At 34.4% G+C, this 24,626-nt stretch overlaps 1 protein-coding gene across 5 annotated transcripts in view; it reads right to left on the reverse strand.

Annotated features, from left to right (window-relative positions):
* Positions 1-974: 974 nt before the first annotated feature.
* LOC126741588 (rab GTPase-activating protein 1-like) overlaps positions 975-24,626 on the reverse strand; it is a 45,422-nt gene continuing 21,770 nt past the window's right edge. For 3 of the 5 annotated variants that reach the window (XM_050448072.1, XM_050448069.1, XM_050448068.1), the window contains 9 exons: positions 20,113-20,197; positions 17,622-17,737; positions 17,409-17,563; positions 17,136-17,351; positions 8,130-8,290; positions 7,957-8,076; positions 7,733-7,894; positions 1,566-1,664; positions 975-1,228 (listed from right to left, as the gene is read on the reverse strand). In XM_050448072.1, the coding sequence (XP_050304029.1) occupies positions 1,043-1,228; positions 1,566-1,664; positions 7,733-7,894; positions 7,957-8,076; positions 8,130-8,290; positions 17,136-17,351; positions 17,409-17,563; positions 17,622-17,737; positions 20,113-20,197 (1,300 nt within the window). In that variant the 3' untranslated portion in view covers positions 975-1,042. Of the gene's footprint in view, positions 1,229-1,394; positions 1,462-1,565; positions 1,665-7,732; positions 7,895-7,956; positions 8,077-8,129; positions 8,291-17,135; positions 17,352-17,408; positions 17,564-17,621; positions 17,738-20,112; positions 20,198-24,626 lie in introns of all 5 variants that reach the window. The other 2 variants (XM_050448071.1, XM_050448070.1) reach the window with 2 other exon arrangements.

Raw genomic sequence — 24,626 nt, forward strand, 5'->3', positions numbered from 1 at the left:
ATATTTTTTTTCCAAGCTTTTTCTGTTTACAACTGCCTGGAAGAAATAAAGCATTCCTAAAGAATTCAAAAAAAGTTTTGAGGCTATAGGGATATTGAGAAGATTTTTATTTATTTGTTTTTTCTAGATCATATATTTTTTTTGAGAAAGCCATAGTTGAATTTGTTTAAAAATAAATATAATAATATTTTGTATTATCAATTTATATAGAACAATTTGCGTCATAATTGTTTAACAACAAAATGTAATTTGCAGTACAAAATATAAAAGTTAAGCTAGAGGATACCATTACTGTGTCTCAACAGGATTAGGTGAAGAGAGAAATTACTTTGAACGTCATTTTATTAATAATTCCAGGCAGTTGAAACCTTAGAATTGGTTTCAGCAGGTCGATTTAGCTTGAGCTAAGTGAAAAATTAAGAATAAGAAAAAAATTCCTTCAACTACTATTGGTGAGAAACCACTTGACCAAAAAAAATATGAAGCAAAAAACGGTAATAATGTCAAAATTAATGCTCGGAATCTACCTAATTCTTATATGGGCAAGTTTTTTGAGGTTATCCAATAATTCCAGGACTGCAAGATACCAATGAAAAATTATCCTTTTACTTCTCTATATATTAATTACTTACTCATTATTTTTAGTCCTTTGACTTATATACAAAAACAATTATATAAAGTGAAAAAATATTAATAAAAACACATGGAATAAATTAGAAATGACTTGAAATATACCTCAAAAACTTGCTAAAAATGAATTTTCTTAAGGGCCACCCTGTATCTGGACAGAATACATTTTCTTTTTAAGGAAACATTATATACAAACAGTAGTTATGTAAAGCTACATTAGTAGTAGTAGTACGTAAAAAAAAATACCATGACTGTATAAAACAGTACAGTCATTTTAAAACCAAAAAGTCACTCAAGTAAACTTTAAATAGCATATAAGGTGTACCACTCTATACACGCTAAACTTCAGATCTAACAAATAATATATTACATGGAAACCACCATACTTAATCATCATAGGCCTCATTCTTCTTTAATGGGTGCTTTTCAAACTGTTACAACTGTGGGAATCCTTGATAACGGGAGCAGACTCTCGCCGGTTGTCGTTAACTGTTTCTTTTTCGGGGGGCACCCGAAAGGGGGCGCTGTCCCGCCTGTACACGTTGTTTATGTGGGAAATGAACGTGGACTGGGTGGCGTTCGGTTTGTTTTGGGCCACCTAAAACGTGAAAAACATAATTACATAACTGGATTGTGTTACAAGAGAAGACGGCACAGGGGTGTCCCGATGGATGGCGTGAGTGTTAAAAGCAACTCTGCGAATGAAATGAATCTGAACGTTTTCCGTTAATACAAAACCGTGGATCGATCCACATAAGAGTTACCTCGGTCCATGCATTAGATAGAAGACTTTAGGGTCGATTATAAAACTTTTCTGTTATTGGATTTGGGCTAAAATAAAAGTGAAACAGATTAGGAGAGGATTAGGGGTAGAGTAAAAATAAAAAAGAGAGATACCAACATGCTTATTTTATAAAATATATGAAACCTCTTACTTCTTTTATGGAGCTAAGGGCTTTGCTCATCCAGGGGGGCCACGAGTTTTTGGCAGTGTTCAGTTCCTGTTCCGTCGAACGAAGTTGATGCGTTAAATTCTACAAAGGACAAACGTTTGTTAAATTTTATTTAGTTATCGCATACACATATTGCTGTAGTAAACCAAGTTACAGTAGTCTAGCTGTGGCAGGATTAAGGATTCCACCAAGAGGTATTTCATATGGTCAGGAAGAACATATTTAAAAGAATAAAGGCTCTCCAATTTTAAGTAAACAGAGCACAGCTTCTTCAAAACATGCTGCCGAAAATTCATCGCAACATCCATTACAAGGCCCAAATGTTAAGCATATTCAACAGACGGGATAATTACTCCTTTTATATGAATGGTTGTAAAATTGAATCTAATGAACTTAACCCTGAAGGCCTCAGACCAACACCCACTCAAAGACAAGGCCTTAGTGCTTGGCGCGTGACGTCATCGATGGGGGTCACCGATTTTTAAAAACCAAGCGATTTCACAAGCTAATATCTCAATATTTGGCTTATTTTAAAAAATGCTAGGAATAGAATAGAGTTCAGGAAACATTCAAAGGTATGTTTTAGTTCTGGTTGAATGTCAGGTTAAATATTATGGTGTAATATTAAATGCAGACTCCCAATTCCCCTACATCTGCGCCAAAATTCAACATATGTATTTAGGTATTTATAATAATTTTTTTATACCATCAAGTAGTAAAAAATGTTATTATATACACATAAATACATATATTAACTTTAAAAGCTTAAAAAGCTTAGCATACTCCAGTTCATGTAATTTTTTAATTGCAGAAAAAGAAGCACATTTTTTCTTTGAAGTGTCAAAATCAGGAAAATAAAATTTTTGGTCTGGTTTAGAGTTAAGCCAATTATTAAATACACATTTAAGTAAGTGAACTGTGTCAAATAGGTAAAATAATGGTCTCTGATTATCTATGGGATGAGGATAAACAATGCTAAGTGGTCTGCAGTTGAAAAATGACTCATGGCTTTCCCGTTAATGGCATTATTATTACTTATAAAAAAAAAACTAGATACCCAATCTCCTCTAAATTTTCAATAATTGTCTTAATAAAATTATGAAGTATGTCTGATGTAATTTTGGAGATGGGAGCTATGTGCTACTACTTCCTTAAAGCTGGAACACACACTTGTAATCATAAAAGTAAATGCTGAGGAAGCTAGAGACTTGTTATTGACTAATGTTCCAGTGATATTACCGCCTTTATAGTCCATGTAAGGGTCAATATGAATTTCATCAAAAAGTAGTGTCACAAATCTCCCATGATCCTTAAGTAAACTAAACACATTTCAGGCATAAGTTAAAAACGTTTTTTTTATCTATGTGGGGATCGGTCATGTGTTTGTTACAAATACCCATTATAGTTTGAGGATGTGGTAAAATTAGGGATCCATAATCTCTTAAATACTTGTGCGCATGAGGACTAATAGTATAGATTATAAAGTCAAAATTATTGTACTACTTGAATATCTGTACCTTTCCTTTGCAGTTGTAAGCAAAGCTAATTGTTCACAAATAGAATCTAAAGCATGCACTATTTTGTTGTCTTCAATGTTTTTAACACTTTTTAGTATGTTTGACACAAAATCGAACACACGTTTCATTTTATTTATGTCACTTGATGGTTTGACATGATCGAGAATAGTATTGCCAAGGGTATTGGTAGTAGTATTTGGATATTAGTCACAGTCAGGATTGTCATTATTGGTAACATTTTCCTCCAAAGGCAGGGTAATAATAGTAAGGTCTATTGCTTCAAGTATTGCATATAAATCATCTAGACTCAAAGTCATCTCTGTGTATGGCTTTTACCCATTTTCGCCTTAGATTTATATCCTTAGGAAAACCGAAGACATGCACTTTAGGTCCGTTTTTATAGATTCCGTTACAACCCGGAACCCAACACTTTTGAAGCATATTTACACTCTGGTATTAACTACAAGCCGACCTAGGAGAAAAACATTAAATTAAACACGAACTAAAGTATTAAAGTCTGATATAAACAAATAAAACCGCGGCCTGCGCGCCTGAGAACCGGTTTTTCCGAGGATTTTTCTAGTCCGAAAATACGATTTTGCAATTTAAAAGTACGGCGAAGAGTTTACATAAATATAACATACACGTTTTGCGGTAATAAACAGTTCCGATTTTAGAAAAAAAAAAACACAAAAATGAGCTAATGTTTACTGCGGATCTCGTCAGAAATACCGGCAACCACAGAACATAAATATAAACAACCTAATTTCTCGTTTCGTCAGGTGGCACAACTAGTAGATGCGCCGTTGTCAGATTTATATAGAAAGAACTCCTATTGGCAAGTAACAAGGTATTAGATAAATGATAAAATTTGAAAAAATGGAAGTTTAAATTATAAAAAGAATTAAAGATATAGATTTAATTATTTTAAGATAGTAATAGAGCATCCTAACGTTCACGGCAATCTGCAAAGTCTGGCAGCGTTGCAGGCAGCCGTAACGAACAACGGCAGCGTCAACAGCTGAATTCACCTGAAAATCAACCCGAAGTGCATGGCCCAAACGAGCAAAATTTTTTGGAGCGCTTTGTCCTTTTGTAGAGGTGTTATTGCTCGGACCCTATAATCAGGTGTACACTTTTTTTGGCATTAAGCAATAAACCATGCACAGAAGACCAGTCCGAGACAATGTCCAGATTAACATTGACACTAGCAAGTCCTCCGCAAGAATCTTTAGGATAAAATGATAATAGAAGCTGAGTGTCATCTGTCTAAGCATTGATGAATCTGAAATGGTAAGTCAGCAGTAAAAAGGGCAAAAAAGTACGGAACCAAGAATGAACCCTTGAGGCATTGCATTTTGAATATATTGAATGTCAGACCCAGTCCCATCAAGGTCCACAACCTGCCTGCTTTAGATATGATGAGAACCAGTCACAAGCTTGACCAGAAAATCTGGCAGTATGTGTTAAGAGTAAAACAAAATTGTTCATCATGTCGGAAACCAGTCGTTCAAGCATTTTTCCCAAGTATCGTCAAGAGGCTAATTGGTCGTAATTCATCAAGACTACCGACACGTGTAGGCTTGGGCAGTGGCATTACTAATGCCGTTTTCCACATGATAGGATATTCGCCATTCTGTAAACAGTTATTGTAAATAGTCGTTATCACAGGAGCCAAAAAATCAATGCAGATACAGAAGCATATCGTAACGAATCTCATCAATGCGAAAATTATTTATAAACATCATACTCTGTAACGATTAATAATTTGAAGGTGTTATTCGATGAAGATTACATATAGTGTTGGACGAATAATATTTGACCAAGCTCCGGGTCCATTGGCATGGCCTTATCGCCTATGCTGGCAAAGTAATTGCTAATTCTTGTGACATCTTTCAGGCTACCAGGGATTTCAAATGAAACCGTAGAATAACAATTCCAACTTTTTCCAACTTTGACCAAATCTTTTTAGAATTATTTTTAACCTTATTCAATTGAAAAGTCAGGTAAGTCTTTTTTCATTTTTTTATTGCACTTGATAAGTTATCAGCTGAGGTTTATGTACATCGAGGCTTAAATTCGAGAAAGAATAAACAAACCATAAGTCTGTTACAGCGTACATGTCCATTGTTCCCGACTTAATAACCTGCATACCTCGATCCACACATATAACATCAATCAGACTTTTAGAAAATTCATATACTCGAGTTGGTCCGTCAATCACCTGGACTAAGTTGTGGTTTTCTAAGATTGATTTAAAAAATAATTTTTCGCGGCTAGTCTCTAAGAGTAAATTTACATTAATATCTCCTGTTAAGATAAATAGTCATACATGTGGCCCAATACGGTGTAGCGGGATTCTGTACGTACTTGACGTAAGGCCACCTTCTAACTTTTCCGTCAACCCCCTTACTATTTCTTTGTACAGTTATAGGAGAAATGTTAACAAAATGCCTTGGACGCCACTCTAAATAATTAAAGGAGCTTAGAGTCCCCTCTAGCCTCTCGGGTAAGCCTTTAAACAGTGGAGAAACCAGGTAGATATTGAAAGTAGACTGTCCGGTTATAATGAGATCTTATTGCTATTAATCTTTCTTACTGCACAGGCAGTTATTTGGGAAAATGTACCGGAAAATTCGGCACTCTATTAATGACGCAAAACAGTATGTTTTAGGGGTGCCCGTGCAAAGCAATCTCAATCAATCGGTCAACATTTACCCCTGCTCTGTTAATATACAGATAGTAATTATAATATCATGGACTCGGTTATTACTTGTCTTTCACCACTTTGAGAAGACAAGTAATAATTAATAAACGCGGCTACTGCCTGCCCTACAAAACACGAAGATGGGCCCAAACAAACAACAGTTTCAAAATAAAATAAAACGGGACGGAACGATATTAATAGCAACGGATTCGATAGAGATAATACGCGAGCTTGGAAGCGGCCTGTCAACTGTCAACAGGTGGCTCTTACATAACTCAATTCACGCTGTCAATGTCAAGACACAGTTTTAATGTAAATATTGAAAATTTAACGGTATTGAAATACGGAAAGATTACTGGTACTTCGCTCGAAAGGTATGGCACGACCTTACTGCGACGAATGTGTCAGCTTGGGTGGACCTGGAGCCTTTTTATACCCATGACAGGAATCTGGATGCCGACGACTCACGAACATCCTCGGAATCAATCGTTGGATAAATATGCAATTGGGAAAACTTAATCGAAATAGAGTTTACCGTCATGAAAACGGTACGGATTTATAGGCTTTGACCCTATATGGTAAACAAACTTAGTTTCAGTTAAACAAACTCAAAACTGGATGTCGGTCACGTGTGTACCAGAAAAACGGCTTTTCAGGAAACTGAATCATGATTTATATTATATTTTGCCAAACACGGTATGACCCTTTATTTAACAGGGCTTCCCAAGGTAGGTAAACCTTGAAACTTGCATAATTGAACATGTAAACAGTGCAACAGCATGAAAGGAAAATAACTGGAAAACTGGAAGCATAATGATGAAAAACCTCTCAGTTTCAGGCCTTTGTGGTTCTTTACTGTCCTAAGAAAAACAAGGGCTGAAAACAATAAAGGCAGGGACTACAACATAGTCAACGGAGAACTAGGTATAACCTATAAGAAATCGAACCTTTCCATCAGGCTAAAAACCTCTTTAAGTTGGTTTCTATCTAAGTTTTCTTAATACTGCCTGGGCCAACCCTTATTACTATAAAATAAAGACAAAATCTTGTAACTTCGTTACAGCGGACAGCAATGTATAACTGCAAGAAGGAGGCCTGTATAGAATACCCAGCAAACTGCAGCCGCTTTACCCTAACAGCCAACCACATATGTTCCAAATCAATAGTTTCATCAAAAAATGTTGTGTCGATAGCTGTACAAGCTGTAGCAATATAAGGATTGATTACTTTACGCCATATCGTGACAACATCTTTTTTAGAAAATTCCAATTCGGATACATGAATACCTTTTTTAATGTTTCTTTCGAAACTTAAGGTTGGTTCATAAATTTCGTAGGGTATGCAGTAAGAAGTAACACGTAAGAAGTAAGCTCTATGCCGTCAGGATCGTGCGAATTGAAATAAAAAACCGTAGCAAAATTCATCCTGTCTCTCTTTCTGAATATTTTCCTCTCTGAAATCCCTACTAGCCTGCCCCTTTTGATTGGTTATATTGGCGAACATTGACGATCACTTACGATTCCGTAAGAATATGACGCAAGAAATGAAATTAAGCCATTTCATGCGTCTTACTTCTTGAGGCATACGGCAAACTATGAATATCTCCATTCGAATATTAGTAGCTTATTTTCCTTGCGTCATACGTGTTACTTCGGAATTACTACCGTACGGAATTTATGAACCAGGCTTTATTTTCATCTGCACAAACGAAATTGAGGCGAAACAGTTTTTGGAATATAAAATTCGAAACATTAATATGACGAATACAAAAAATTAATTCATCTTTAAGAGAGTCTTAAAAAGAGTTAAAACCTTTCTTTTACAATGTTACAACACCTTATCCATATTGAACCCAGTTATCGTCAATTCTGCGTGTATGTTACCTTATATCCACTCTCCTTGTTTCAACTTTATAGGGCAATTACCTGATTTCGACATTCCGCTTCTACGTGGGCCAGTTTCGTTTGCGCCAGCTCCAACTCCAGCTCGCGTATCCGCTCCTCACCGGAACTCCGATCACCAGCTCCCCCCACATGCTTATTAACCTCAACTAATTTCGAACAGTCCGGACAATTTGACACTTTTACCTGCAAACAAACCTCAACGATAACAAGAAAATTTCTCTCTTCACCAATTAATGTAGGTATACCTTTAAGCTTTCCAGTTCTTGTTTGGCCACGTGCAGTTGCATATCCAAGCGATGCCTTACTATTTTGTACTCGCTCACCATTTGTTCGTTTCTCTTCTCTTCGTGTTCCAAAGTGTCCACCTGTAAATTAATTTTATTAGTTTCTCGGTTTAAATTCGACATACCGGACTCACTTCGCGTTTTAGCATCTCTTTTAGCTGCACGATCTCGGTGTGCATAAGGTTCTTCTCCTCCTCGAGCCGCTGGATGGTCATCTTGTACTTCTCCACCTCGCTCGCCTCGTTCTCTTGCCGATCTTGGGCCTCTGTATCGGAAGAGATTATTTCCCAATCGTCTATATTAGGGGCAACGTGAAAATTGCTGGGTTCTTTTTTCGGTGCATTAGTAAGAACACTAACACCGCTTTTAGTTATTAAGAAGTAATTAATGTAGGGGATAAAAATTCACCTGATTTATCGAAATTAAAAAGGCGCAGCCAACTCTCGAAATCCGTATGTTGAAAGTTGTGATACATCTCTCTGTTTACTCGCCGACTATCGTTTGCACAATAATAATTATTGCAGGTATATTTAGTTTTTAATGGTTTAAACTACTTAAAATAGCGTTCTTATCGGGGAGCGATAACAATGATTTATTTTATTGCTTAATGGGGGTTTTTGGTCGAATAAAATCCTTGAAATTGTATCGATAATTAGGTCCAAAAAATAAAAACATTTACAAATATGTTTCGAGTGATGACTCCATTCAAGTTTAATGAATTCAAATGCTTGGAAATCAATTATTAAAGATTATTCTCAAGCAATATCAAATCATATATTATTATTGTTAAATATATGTTTATTTAAGAGAGAAAATTTTGATATTGAAAAAAAAAATGACACGTACACAGGAAAATCTAGAAAACAATAGGAAATGCTTTAACGGGTATGAAACACAATAATAGTACTAAATAAGATATAAAAATAAAACAAACTCAAGAATACAAATTTGCTCAAAACTAAACAAGGATTTAAAAAATAACATTTATTATGGAAAAATGCAGTGGGGTACTTTATTTATTAAAAAATATTTATAAGCCCCTATGGACGATACTGGTAAAAATATTTTTTTCTTGTACGTCGAAAAATAAAAATTCGGAAAAATACACACAACCAAACTTATATGGAATCACCTTGTATTAATACGAAATATTTTAGTAAGATATTTTTTGTTGCAAGCAATAAAAAAGTACAAGTATTTACTCTCAAGGACAGGCAGATTAATAATAAATAATAATGTTTTACCTAGCAGTGTCGATTTTACTGTTTCACTTGCAAGTCGCTTCAAATTTATAATTTATTTATTTTTGAAAACTAAACAAGAATGCCATACATTGGGCTATCGGAAGTTCAGAGGGGAAGAATTATTGCTCTGGCAGAACAAGGCATGTCACAAAGGCAGATAGCTAGAACGGTGGGGGTTACACAAGGTGTTGTTTCAAAAACATATTCAAGATTTCTGGAATTGGGAACCTTAAAAAACAGACCAAGGAGAAGTCGTGAAAGAGCAACTACTGAAGGGCAGGATCGCTTTTTAGCTCAAATAGCAAGAAGAAATCCCACAACATCTCATCCAGAGCTTCAAAGGCAACTTTTACAAGCTATGGGTGTGAGTGTTTCTGTCGAAACTATTAGAAGAAGACTTCGCGCTCGGGAATTATTTAGCAGAAGACAGTTAAGGGCTCCAGAACTTTCAAGGCAACATAAAATTGACCGTTTAAATTGGTGTTTGGAGCATGAAAATTGGGATATTGAAAATTGGAAAAATGTCTTATGTTCGGATGAAACCAGAATAGGACTACGATCCGATGACCGGCGGATTCGCATTTTAAGAGGTAGAGGGAGACAAGCTAGACTTCGTGCTGCCAAACCTATCCCGAAATACAAAGGAGGTACTGTAATGTTTTGGGGTGGAATTATGATTGGTGAAAGAACTCCTTTAATTCCAATTCGACAAACCCTAACAGGTCAAAGGTATGTAGATTTGGTATTGCAACCTGTAGTTAGGCTCTGGCGAGGTGGTTTTGGCAATTTTTTTTAATTTATGCAAGATAATGCCCCTCCACATACCAGCAGAGTTGCAAAATGTTTCTTAGAAACGGAAGGTATTGCCGTTTTAGAGTGGCCTTCTTGCTCACCGGATCTTAATCCTATAGAGCACTTATGGGATAAGATAAAAAGAAAGATTAGAGCTCGCCAGAATGCTCCTGGTAACACTGAGCAACTTATTCAAGCGGTTTTAGAGGAATGGACAAATGTTCCCCAAGAAGACATTGACAATTTGATAAATAGCATGCCTCATCGAATTCGTGCTTGCATCGATGCTAGAGGTGGCAATACTGATTATTAACATTTAATTTTAAATTAACTTTCTTGTTAAATTGTCATATTCAGAAAAATCATTTTTATAGAAATCTACACTTTTTGTTTTTTGTTCTATTATTGTGAAAATTGTAATCAGTTTTATTATTTTTTTTAATAAACTTGATTTTGAAAAAGTGCCCTTTAATCCTCAATGACTATTTTTTAAAATAAATTCCATTTTGCGAAATTACTGGGTGATTCCATATAAGTTTGGTTGTGTGTATATCTACATTAACAACCAATGACTATCATGTGTTGCTTGGTTTACACCAGGAACAAAATAAAAGGACACAGGACCAGGCAATTGAAAAATCAGTCAAAAAGGATTGTAATTAAATTTACAAGGGAGATTGAAGTGAACGGCTTCGAATGCCTGGATTAAAATGAAAAATTACTTAAATATACAAGAAAATGGTTTAGAAAGTCCAGGCAGTTTTCTTGCAAAATGCCTGGAAAAATTGTTCGAAATCACTAAAGAATTAACACAGAAGTGTACGTACGATCCAAAAGAGATGAAAATGGCTTCAAATATAATGAAGAAATGTTTGGATTAAACTGAAAATTGCTCCAAAATTGTGGAAAGTATCAAAAAAATTACAAAATTAATTACATACAATAGAACTGTCAATACGCAGTGATTAATTAAAGAAGGTATCGCCTTGATAAGATTACGATGCTTAATATATTTTTTACGAAGGATGATAAGTTTCTATTCCAAATATCAGAGAAAAATTAAGATGAAGAGAAATAGTCTGAACCGCCTGGAATAAGTGAAAAATGCTTGATAAAAATGAGAAACGGCTTGAACTGTCTGAAATTAAAAATCAAAAAAAATAGACGTTTAAAGCAAGGCCTATTGCATATTTGCATATTTGCTTGGCCTATTTGCGGCCTATTACAAGTGATAATATTTCCAATTAGTTGAAACCGTTTCTCACATTTGATAACGTTTCCTCCCAATTTCAGGCATTTGAAACACTAATTTCTTACAGTTTTCAACTAGGTAAAGTCATTTCTGGTTTCTTCCAGAAATTTGCAGTAGTCGTTTCTCACCAATTCCAAGCACTCGAACGAATTTTTCACTTTAGGCATAGAGGGTGTATAAAAACGAGAAATTAGATAAATAGATAATAAAAAATGCCTAGAATTAATTGGAAACGTCATCGAATGCGCCGATCGATCGTGAAAGTGCTCGATCGCAATTTACAAGACAAGGAATTCATTGCGGTACTTTGGTGCAAGTATCGTATGCTCTCTATTGAAAGTATCCAAATTATGTCATCTCGCTCTAAAATGGTTAATAATGTCGCAAGCGGTAGGCAAATTGGAGTCTCGAAGTTTTAAGCAGATGGGTGCCGTGGCCATGTAAGTAATGGCAAGTGACTTGGAGAAACTCGATTAAAGGTTATGAACGGTGTCTATGAGGATACGAGTGGTAATCCAGAATTTTTTTACTACATTATGTACTTATTGGGATAATTTTTAAATTATTTAAGTGGGTTCCATAAGGTTTATATCGAAAGATGAAGAGTTCTAAGACGAACAGTTTGATATATTAACGTTTTTTATACTAAAATTACTTTGGAAGTTACAAGCATTTTTCTGAATCAAGCGATTTGAGTTCCAGTAAAAAAAATAAATTTTCAAATTTTCGGGTGATGATATTTTAAAATCTTTTGGAAACGTTTATTAAAATTCGAAGCATTACATAAATGCATATTGGTATTGTAATGGGATTTTTACTCCCGGGGGTTCTTAGGTCAAAGAAACCACTAATGTCGGGAAATCTCACTTTACTGACTTAAATTACGGACTTCAGTTTTTACATCTTTTAATAATAAAAGCACTGACCTAGATTAAAACCTTTTAACGGAATCGCGGAGTCAAAGGCGCCACACTTAATGGTGATAAATGCAGTCATAATCATAGGAATAATCCCAGACGACATGTAGGTTTTAAAGAATGTTATGCATTTCCAGAAATAAAGTAAATATTTAAGGTACCCGATATTCTAACCGAACAAACTATCGCAAAGATGGAGGTCGCTACAGTATTATTTTGTGATACTATGAAACAGACTTAAAAGGGTTCGGATGCTTGAAATAAAATGAAAGATAACCCTGAATGTCTGCAACCTACATATTTAAAAAAATGTGCCATACAAAACTATCTTAATTGCCTGGAAAAGGACACAGGACCAGGCAACTGAAAAGTATGCCAGAAAGAAAAATCGTGTACTTCGAGTGTATGACTTCGAATGCCTGGAATTAAATGAGAAATTAACTTAAGTGTCTAATGTATATGTTACGGATAAAGTTAGAATAACGGTTAAACTTAGGTTTACCCGGATAAACTGCACAATACCCAGAAAACATGGGTAAAGTCCGAAATAATATTGAAATTACACATATTTCGGATTTTACCCGGGTAAACCGCGTTCTATCCGCTTTTGCGTGGGTAAAGTTGGATGTAGGAATTATTATTGCATCATCTTTCACCACGTTCAGTTCAGTTCTAAAATGGCAACCGAAGAGAGTGGACGTGCGCGTTTAGCACAGCGTTTTTATGAAGTTTTTAACGAGTTGCTGTCTACGAAAAGTGCAAATAGTTTTTATTTTAATAATGAACAATACCAAGAAATGTTAGAATCAGTCAAGTTGGCAAAAAACTCTAAAACTAAGTCTACGCTACAATATCGGCGGTTAAAGAGGTTTGACATATGTTCTGTTAGAGGCGTTGAAAAGCTTATTGCTCGTGTATCGTCAGGTGAATCTAGCATTAAATATTACGTTACAAACGACGAAATGTTTGACATTTTGCATGATGCACATTTAGCTATAGGACATAGCGGTAAGCACCGTATGGAAAGCGAATGTAAAAAAAAGTACAAAAATATAACTCAAGATGTTATTAAGTTATATCTGCGCTTGTGTGAAGGGTGCCAAAAGAAATTGAAATCTGCCAAAAAAGGACTTGTGGTTAAACCAATGTTTTTTTCGGAGATGAACAGCCGTTGTCAAGTGGATCTAATTGACATGCAATCTCATCCGGATAGAGAATACAAATTTATTATGGTGTATCAGGACCACTTAACTAAGTTACGTCCATTAACGTCGAAAAGGGCTGAGGAAGTAGGTAAGAGCCTGGTAGACATATTTTGTATTTTCGGCGCCCCATCTATACTACAATCGGACAACGGCCGGGAATTCGCCAACCATGTCATTGAAGAGTTATGTACGATGTGGAGTGGCCTTAAAATAGTCACAAGGCAGCGTGGAAAGAGGAAATCAAGATATACAGAACATGCTTATGACGTAAATGGACGATGAAAACTGCACGCGATGGTCAGGTCTAAGATTTGTTCAGTTAATGAAAAATAGGGCATACCATGATGGGATAAAATAAGCTCCTTATGCCGCCATGTTTGGGCATGATATTAAAGTCGGCCTATCCACATCAGCTTTTCCAAAAGAAGCTATTGAAAATCTACGAACCGAAGAAGAGCTCGAGAAAGTGGTAAGGGAATTTGGTTTAGGTGAACAGCCTCAACAAGAAATAAATATAAACCAGTCTATGGATAGTGACCCAGAACCAGACAATTTGCAAGAAGATATTACTACAACAATAATTATCGAGAAAACGCTAGTAATACAGAAACTTCAGAAAATCAGAGCAAGTGTGTAGAGTGTGACAATTTAAATACAATCAGAGAATATAAGGTGTGAACTTTGCTTGTACCAAAGGAATATACATTCAAACAGACTAGACGCAAAAAGAAATTTAGAAAATCAAGCAAAGAAGATGAAAGCTTTATCTAATTCAAAGTTTCCCCCATGTTCTGTTGGAGATACAGTGAGAGTAAAAATTCCAGACGTTGATCGAGGAAGGGGTGATTTTAGAAACATTCTCATGACAGTTATCGAGAAAACTGACGACGATTTGTATAAGCTAGCGAACAAGAGAGGAACTATCGAAGAAATGTTTTCCAGGAACCAATTTTCTGTGTGCAGTGAGAAGCTTATTGAGATGGAAAGTGTATCACCGGAAAAGAAAAATTTAAGTCACTTTTAGGAGGTCAAGGTTATAAACGATGCAACTGTAAAAATAAATGAATGACCAATAAATGTAAATGTAAAGCTATTGGAAATCTTTGTAACTCGAAATGTCACAGCAGCTTGTCTTGTTTGAACAAATAGATTTTGTTCAATTGTCCACAACTTTGTTAGGATACAGTTTTAGTGTAACCTTTCATTTGTAAAATCTGTTTTTTTAATTAAATAAATTTCTCCAAATATTTATGGCGTTATTTTTTAACATTAACCACTCCAAGGCGGATAGAACGCGGTTTACCCGGGTAAAGCCCGAAACGTGTACAATTTTATTAATATTTTGGACTTTACCCATGTTTTCTGGGTATTGTGCAGTTTATCCGGGTAAACCTAAGTTTAACCGTTATTCTAACTTTACCCGTAACATATATACATCAAGTGTATAATCAGCTCAAGTGACTTAGGTAATGTTCCAGAAAAGCTTAGAAATGGCCTAATTAAATTAAACCACTTTTAAAGGATAGAGATAAAGGCCGATAAAACTATAGGCCGATTTCACTCATTTCAATTTTTTCAAAAATCTTAGAAACCATGATGAAATCTCAATTTCTTACGTTTTCTAGAAAAAATAATGTTAGTAACCAATTTGGCTTTAGAAAAGGAAAATCAGCAGAAGATGAATTTTATGGCTGACCTTAAAAATGTATGAAGCTCTTGATAAAAAGAAACCATGCATCTTTGTGTGTTTAGATCTTAAAAAAGCTTTTGATATGGTTTTCCTATAAAACTTATAGGGAAATTGGAAAAATTGAGCATGAGGAAGTGCTTTGAATGTCTTAAAAAGTTATTTGGGAAACAGGTTTGATAACATTGAAGGACTTAAAAGTAGTACAAGGGCTGTAACCTGCAGGGTACCTCAGAGAACAGTGCTGGAGCCTGTCTTATTCATTGCTTATATAAATGGTCTTTCAAAAATACTGTTATTTACATGTTATCTTTTATGAAGGAGAATCGTGGAACTCATTAAAGAAATATATAAGTGATTTCAAATAAATAAATTAACACTAAATGAGCACAAAACCAAATTTTTTGCCATTTACAAATTATTCTCATACTTTGCCAAACTTTTCCACCCTAGAAATAAATGGAAACGTCACAATCTCCAAAACTGATGTCAAACATCTCGGCATTGTGACAGATAGTCATCTAAGATGGGACCAACAGATAAACTAGGTACCTTGTAACCAGATTTGCTCATTTCAACACAATATTAAAAGTACATAAGCTTAAAACAATTTATTATGCCCTAGTTCAATTTGAAGTGCGAGAGACTGTTATTTTAAAAACTTGGATGTAATAAAAATAAAACTTCCGAGCAACCAGATCTTTGGTAAATCCAGAGTGTTCGATTTGCGACAATTGGACGTAGTTATGCATAACGCGACCAAGCGCCAGAATGACAATTGTGGGAGAACACAATTAAGTTTCGAATACCCTTAAAAATCGATAAAATCTAATACAGATCTAATTTTTATAGATCTCGTTCTATAGATTAGCAAGCTATATCCAAGACACTATTTCAAATTTTACTATGTAAGCTTTTAGCAAAAAATAATAAATTTTAGAAGTTATGATAAAAAAATGTCACCTAGTCTGGTTATGCTTTTTTACTTATTATTAGGTTTTTTTTTATTTTACAAAATTGAACCACACGCCAAACTTGTCGCCTAGCGCGTTTATGCAATGCCATATATTTTCTTTTTAGACCATATATTTCGACCGACTGAGCCCTATTTTTCATTAAGGTAGTTTATAAGGTAGTTAACAGCTGAAAATTTTGTTAGAAACACCAACTTAAAATGAAAAATGACTATTTAAAACCCTTACAGATCTTTTAGAAAATTCCTGTAAAAGCACTTTTTATTTTAAAGTAAAAAAATCAACAAAATTACAGTAAAACTAAACCACTTTATTTACTAACATAATAAGCTAAGCAAATTACAACTGCATAGCTATAGCATACCTTGAAAAACTTCAAATAAAACTAGAGTTTCTTTGTAACAAATAACGATTATCTAAAAAGTTCTATTACTGTCCCATTTTATAGTAGCACTAGATAGTTTGATATCTACTTACCTCTAAATTTATTTTATATGCGCGATTTAGTAAAATAACAGTCAGGATTTTTTGAAAATTTAAATTAAATCACTCAAGAAACGTCTATTGGTATTTCCTAGCTAAGTTCGGTAAATGCATCTGCGAGAAAAATGATCAAAATTTGACAAAAAATGACCGAACTGAACTGCTATTTGCATTACTAAGCCAAGCGCTCAGTATCATGGCGTTTAATCGACCTATGCAATTTCGTGGCATTTAGTCGTTTTATGCAAAATTCAACTAGTGTTCCCAACCGTTTGGCGCTTAGTTTAATTTAAAATATATCCTTAACTATAGATTTGTAACGCTCGAGATTTTTTTCGTAGATAAATATGGTATTTGGCCGTCAGATGACACAATAATACCAAAAAAATGAATTTGGCGCTTGGTCGCGTTATGCATAACTATGTCCAATTATATTGCTTTAATATCGTTATGCGTGTTGCCAAAAACAATTACTACTACTATTAATTATTTGAAATATTTTTTTTACTGGATTTATTCATTAAAACGAGATATCACACTTCTGATATACAAACTGAGTTATGTGACCAAGGGCAATTTAACTCACCTTTCAAAGTGATAAAGTCGGCCTCGTACTTCTTCAACTTCTTCACTTTAATGCTGCACGCCAGTTTGATCAACCTCTTCGCCGCCTCCTCGCTGCGACACTTTTTCGGCAACGACACCCGGAAGTACTTCAATATTCCCTCAAAATCTTGCTGCAACAGGTCGTTTTTGCACACCATCAGTAAAGCCAAGGCCATTTGGAATAGCGTGTCGATACCTTTCAAACATACCGTAAATAATTCTTAATAATATGGGAGGCAAGCGATTTCGGTACCTTGCAACAAAAACACATCGATGATATGAAAGACGAAATACAGAGGAAACCTCGCGGTAAACAGGGTTAGGAACCATTGGGAGGCGAACATGTGAGTCTCGATTTTGTGCTCCATAAAGTGGTTCCATAACGGGCTTAACTGTTCCTCCATTAACCTGAAATGTTTTGTGTGTGTGCGTTTTTTTTCTCTATATTAAATAGGATCAAAGTTACCTGTTAAGCTGGTACAGCCTCAGGTATAAGTTCTCGAAGCCTTGCTTGTAAAAGTCCCTCAGTTTGTAATCGTACATCAGCTTTACTAGTACGCAAAACGCCTGTTCTTCCGGCATCTGTTAAAAGGATACAAAAATACAAATTAGGGAAAGATTTTCCTGAATTCTCACCTTCCTGTCCTTTTTTTTTTAATAATTAGTAGCTAAACGATACGATCGTTGAAGGTTAAAAGCGAAATAGAACTATATTTTTTGGAATTGAAGATTTTCCATGTAATTGGCGTGTGAAAAATGTTTTTCAAATATTTTCACTTATTTCGGGAGGAGTTTTAAAATTTCTTTGCAAGGAAATGTTGAAATAGTGCCAAAAATCAAAATTTGAACTACTGGGACTTGAGTTATTCCCTAGTTCATGAGAGAAAAAATATTTTTTTTCTAGTACTAAAGACTCAAATATTTTCACTTTTTCTGGGAGATTTTCTCTTTTTTCAGTTTCTTTTCTTATCTACAAATATTTATTACTTTATTTATATAGTTTATTAAAACGTTACATTTTTATTGTAAAATTAGATTGGATCTTATGTTCCGTCAAAGCGGAATGGTTATTTATTTTATATATATATATTTTTCTTTATTGGGTCTTGTGTTTAAATATAATTAACATGAGCTTTATTGGTTTTAAATTCTAATTACTTGCGCGGCCTTTTATCGCGTCATAGTGAGACAGCCTTATTCTTTGACCGAGAAGAGTCGCACGCATCACCAGGTAGTACTGCACCGAATTTTGATGCAGTCGGGAGGAGCGCAAAAACCTTGCACCAAATAGGTTGCTCTTATATACACATATATTTTTTCGCGAGTGAATTCCAAAGACATAAAGTGCCGGCACGCCTTTAAGCAAAATAACCCTCCGGAAGTGAACCTGTGGGACAAGCAGTTTGAATTGGATAGAAAAAGAAGCGACAGCAAGGTAGGCCACCACTTTAATAGGGTTGTCTTTAACGTCGTAATATTTCATTCCACCTATAACAATACAGTCCACTATTCTTATTTTACCCCCCACTTATAATAATATCTAAAGATAAAACTATCTCCATGGCAGCTTCAACTCCAAGCTCTAAATGTAAGCTTAATAAAATAAAATTACTAAGACTAATAACCCTAAACCAAAGAATAAAATAATCGTGTTATAAATAACAGAATTTTAAATGATTTTTAGAAAATAAATTAGATATTTGTCCCAAAGATTTCAAATTGAAAGAAATCGTCCATTTTCTCAAACAGACCTAAATTCAATAATCTAAAGGGAACTACACAAAGTCGAGACTGAGACTTTGTGTAGTTCCCTTTAGATTACCAAAGATTTCAACCTAGAAAGTGAGTGCTTTCTACCATAATACTCTAACCACCCTGAATCAAGAGTCTTATAATATAATTTTCCTATGTTTCAAAAATAAGGAATTGCCGCAAATATAGACAAAATAGCGAAATTTCACATATTAGAAAAAAATGGGTAATATTTAATAAATTAAATTGTATAGGTTTAGCGGCATAAAAATATTTTATATGTGTTACTTCATACCATAAAAAAAACACCAACTAAAATTATAAAAACTGTAGCTAATAGAAAAATTGGGACTCTCAAATAATAGTCATGGAATAGGATAAATAATCCATAGGAAAGGACCCTACTCTTAAAAATTACAAACAATACTAACCGACCTATTCCCTTAATAGAATTTAATCTCTAAGGCAAAATAAATAATAAGATAGTCGAACTGAATAAGAAATAGTTAATCCTACAGAAATGTATGATAATGTATGGGCAAAAACCCCAGAAAACCTTACAGAAAAAAATTCATCAATTAAATACAAGAACACATAAGGCTATATTAAAGATATTCATACATACACACGTTAATGGTATAAAATATCAATTACCACCTATAAATGGAATATCCTGATGATTACTTAAATTATGATGAGCCCCAGCACACATAAGTAAAAGGGCCTTAAATAAAGCATGAATCAATAAATGAAAACAGCCAATTTAGTTCTTCCTATACATAAAATAATAATTATTATACCTAGTTGATAATGCAATAATTCTTTTTAAGTACTAAGAATTGAAAATTTCTAGATTTGAAGTAGTGAAACTCCCTGTCAATGAGAGTGAACTTAGTTTGTTTCTTACAGGCACTCCTGGAATAAAAACCGAAACATTTTCACGAGGATTTTCGACATTTTTTCGGAAATTACAGAAACATTTTCAAATAATCCCAAAAAGGAAAAATTTAGACAATATTGACTACATTAACTTAGTGTGTTTGTTATACAGGCGCTCCTGTACGAAAAATTCAAATATTTTCAATCTTCTTGGGAGAAATCAAAATTCAAAAGGAGAAACTTCTAGTGGGGAAAAATCCCCACTGATCAAAAATGTCGACTACCGCAACTTGAAATACATCTCTATCATCAAAACTCTTACTTACGTGTAACAATAAAGTAGCGGCCAGAAAGCTCAATCCTTGACAGTAACCAACTTCGGAATCGTACACCGCATACGCTTTACTCACCCTAAAACACAATAATAATTAATAAATCATCTCAATTAGTTATCAATCAATCAATCAATAATTGATACATACGAAAGATGTTTTCATACCTTCAAAATAGTAAAGGAATGGGGTGGGTACCCAACAAGTTTTACGATCTACATTGTCAATGTTCTGACAAAAGTCCAATTTTGTCATTATTTAACTAATATCTTAATCATTATCGTACTCTGATAAAACAAATTAAGTCTTTTATGTGGAAAGTGGATGCACATAAGAAAAACATTGAGTCCGAAAAACCAGCAGAGAAATATCTAATTGGACTTGATAATAAGTTCTGATTTTTAATATTGCTTGGACTAAATGATAACCAAGTGAAATCAAAAATTTGTGATTTTTTGGACAGCGTATTTGGGAACTTAACATAATACAAGTATGAACTTTTACTTACTCAACAATAAGATAAAAATGTATTCAGTTCACACCTTAAATACGTCGAACTTTTCGAGACTAAGAATAATTTTAAATTGCCCATGAAACTAAAGTAACGGTAAAATCAGATAAATGCATCGATTAGTTTAGAAATCTCTGTAAGTAATTGGGTTGGCTGGGTTGTAAAAATGTAAATTTAAAGGCCTGATTTATTTTTATGAAATGGAAAAGTACAATGTGAGCTCAATTTCTATGAATAAAAATAATGAGGCAGATTTAAGCCTACCTCAGGCCTCAAAATGGAAAGAAAACAAATCATCCATTAAAGACCATTCATTTAAGATTTTACATTGAACCAAATGATCCAAAAGTCTCTCTTTGAGACATTTTTTAATAACAACTTGGCATATACATATCGATGCTTGAAAGGAAAAAAGGTCATAAGCGACATTTTTTACAAAAAAAACTTTTAAACACTACTAAATGCGATTTTTTTTCCTGCGTCGTTTGGACTATTTTTAAACATGCCACGATTATCTTTGTATCGCTTAAGTCAATCATGAATTTTGAAGAGTATTAAATCTTTTATTTACCAAGCGACCATATTTCTGACTTATTTTATTAAAGTGTTACTTAGGTTATCCTACCAACAAAAAAAAACAGTTAAGTCTTTTTAAAAACCCACCCTTTTCCCATTTGTGGCGTTTATCCTGGTTTACCTTGAAAACATTATTCAAAGGGAAGGCACTTGAACTGTTTTTCCTTTATCGTGACAAAAATCTATGAGTTACTTAAGTAGTTTTACCTGAATTAAAAATTCAAGAATTATGGCGCTTATCCTGTTTTACCCAAAGGTAATTCCGAACTAAATGGTTTTTAAGTCATTTTATTTGGTATCATAAAAGAACTATGTGCTGGTTAAGACATTATTGCAGTATTGTAGGGGCCTGTTTTTTTAACAAAGTACATCGGTGTGTGTTCGGACTTGTCGTTTAGATAATATGCCTTCGTTATCCTGTCGTAATTAAAGAATAATTGTTTAGTCGCTTAGTACGCTGGCAGCAGTGGTAGGTCAATGTTGTGGAAACGAATTTAGGAAAATACCTCCATGAATGTGATATCTTTAGGCTTAGTGAAGTGAAGTAAGTTCTTTTTTATTATTAGTAAGGAGAATTTAACTATTAGATAACTTATTTTATTATTTATTTAATAAACAGTGTGATTTTAGAAAACAATGAATAACGTTAGAGGGAAAATGTTGGCGGATTTAGCCAAACGCTCAACAAAACCTTGTGAAAGCAAAGAGAAAATTCGCAAAAACCTACTAAATTCAATTGACTGTCACAAGGTAATTATCATTATCGCATCTATTTTTTAAAGAACGTATTCTTAAAGCGCTATAAAGTCATAATTTGTTTTAACTTGTAATTATTTCAGAATACTCCTGAAGAAATTTGTTCACCTACGTTAGTATGTGAAAGTGCTTCAAGAAATATGAAACAAGAACAAATGGATAGTGTAGAGGTATCGTAAAACTTCATAACTTACCTAAAGGTATTTTAATTTAAATTATCCTTTCAGAGGTTAATACCGGCAATATTTATGGATTCCCAACAAATTGTTTTTGAACAGTTTGGTGATATAGAATATTCCATCACAGAACTAATTGATGATGCTCCTTCATCCGCAAATATAGCAGAACCGGTTACCTCAGATCATTTAGCAGAATTACTAACAAATCAACCCGCTAATAGTTCCTTTCTAACTTATAGTGAACAAAACGTGTTAGAAACAAACAACATTTTAAACAGTCCTGGTCCTTCAACAGTCTTAAAAAGAAAATCACTTCGAAATAAAAAACGTTGGCATACATGAATTATTTATCTGAAGACGAAGCTTTCTTAGCAGAGGTTTATGGAAGTGACGATTCGGATTTATGGGAAGGAGAATCTGTTTCTTCATCTAGGAATAGTTGTGAACGTGTGGAAAAGAAGCAGAAGCAAAAAAAATGGCAATGAAGGAACAGGTAATGGGGAGAAGGAAAGTATTGTTGGAGAACTGGGCAGTGTTATTAAAAAAGAAAATAAAAGGAGAGTTAAAAAGAAAGCCAAACAACCCGGCCAGGAATATACAAGAAGCGACGGCACTTTAGTCTCTGCCAAAAAACTAACAGTGTACAGGTAAAAAATGCGGCAACAACTGTGAAATTGTGACTGAACAGAAAAGGAGCTTTTTGGAGCCTTTCTTCAGAACGACGAAAGGACTGGATAGTTGGCTTAACGCAGAAATTACCAGTTAAACGAAAAAGATCTACTGGATCAGAAAAACGCCAGTACACTTTTAAGTATTTTATAAACGAAGGTGAAGGCAAACGCGCAGTTTGCCTTCAATTCTTAGCTTGTACGTTAGATGTGTCTCAGAAATTTATTTATTATACAATAAGTAACGCATCATTTGGTTCTGCCCAAGAAGATATGCGAGGGAAAAGCATTCCACCAAACAAAACCAAAGAGACTGCCAAAATTATAAATGGCATGAAAAGTTATGAATTATTTTCAAAAAAAAAAATGTTTAAATAGTCCTACTAGAAAATCAATAAATTGTCGCTTATGACCTTTCTCCTTACAAGCATCAATATATATTAGACTTATTAGCTGCTTATTCTTTATTCAGTTTTATTTCGTGATTTAATAAATGGGTACTACAATTGCTTTTTACAATTACTTAGGAGGACAGTACCCTAGTTACATTTGATTTATAATGTGCAGAAGAGAAACTAGTGGATATACACTACCGCTCAAAAGTATTTGCCCACATATGACTGTTTTAAAGTCATAACTAAAAATAATAAACCCATCAGTTATTCTAATGAAACGGTTTATTTACAACAAAATGAATATAAACAATGCATTTTTCAATTAATTAAATTTAAGAAAACAAATTTTGGATTCATCTACATGTCACAGAGTTTCGGTAGTCTTCTAATTAATTTGTCCAAAGTTTCCTGAGGTATCTTGTGCCACTCTTCCTGGATGATCCTCCACAAGTCTTCTTTTGATGTGGGGCATGATTTTCGCACTTCTCTATCCAGTTCATCCCACAGTAATTCGATAGGATTGAGGTCCGGTGATTGTGGGGGCCATACCATAACTTTCAGAAGATGTTGCCTTTGTAATTGACCTAAATATTGCTTGCACAATTTCGACGTGTGCTTGGGGTCATTGTCATGTTGAAAGATGAAGTTTTCCTCAATTATTCGAGTACCAGAAGGAAGTACATTGTCACTTAAAATTGTTTTGTAACCCTCTTTTCGAAGAATTCCCTCTATTCTAATTAGATCGCCCACTGTGGATCCTCCGAAACAACCCCACACCATCGCCGAACGGCGAATAAAAACTGGCCTCTTCGTTCCAAAAACCTCGAATTTCGACTCGTCACTTCAGAAAACTTTCTTCCAGTCATAAATGGTCCATTCTTTGTGTGATTGGGCCCACTCAAATCTTTTCTTCTTATTAACATCCTTCAATAGCGGTTTTGATACTGCTAAACGTCCTGTAAGACCAGCATTATAAAGTCGCCGTTTTACTGTCGAAACTTTTTTACGCTCCTTGTTGATTTTTGCTGTGATTTCAGGGGCGGTAAGGCGTCTAGTGCGTTTGCTTGTAATTATAATATTTAAATCCTCCTTTGAACTTGTTGCCTTTGGCCTTCCCGATCGAGGTTTGTTGCTAATAGTCCCTTCTCTGGTAAATTTTTTAACATTACCAATAGACAGTCCGCCTTGGAATTCCCAAATCCGTCGAAATTTGACGGTTAGTCTTTCCGTTTGTTTCTACCGATAACTCTTTTGTTTTAGCCATTTCAAAGAATATTGAAAAACCAGCAAAGAAACGGTGACAATCGTCAATAAGCAAGCGAAATTATTTACCAATGTTACGCAAAATCAATTCTTGAAGACTAAACACCTTTAAATGTTTCAAATTTCATCGGAAACGAGCTGTAAACAGATTAGTTTTTTA

This window comes from Anthonomus grandis, chromosome 10 (assembly GCF_022605725.1).
Source record: "Anthonomus grandis grandis chromosome 10, icAntGran1.3, whole genome shotgun sequence".
In the NCBI taxonomy this organism is placed as follows: domain Eukaryota; kingdom Metazoa; phylum Arthropoda; class Insecta; order Coleoptera; family Curculionidae; genus Anthonomus; species Anthonomus grandis.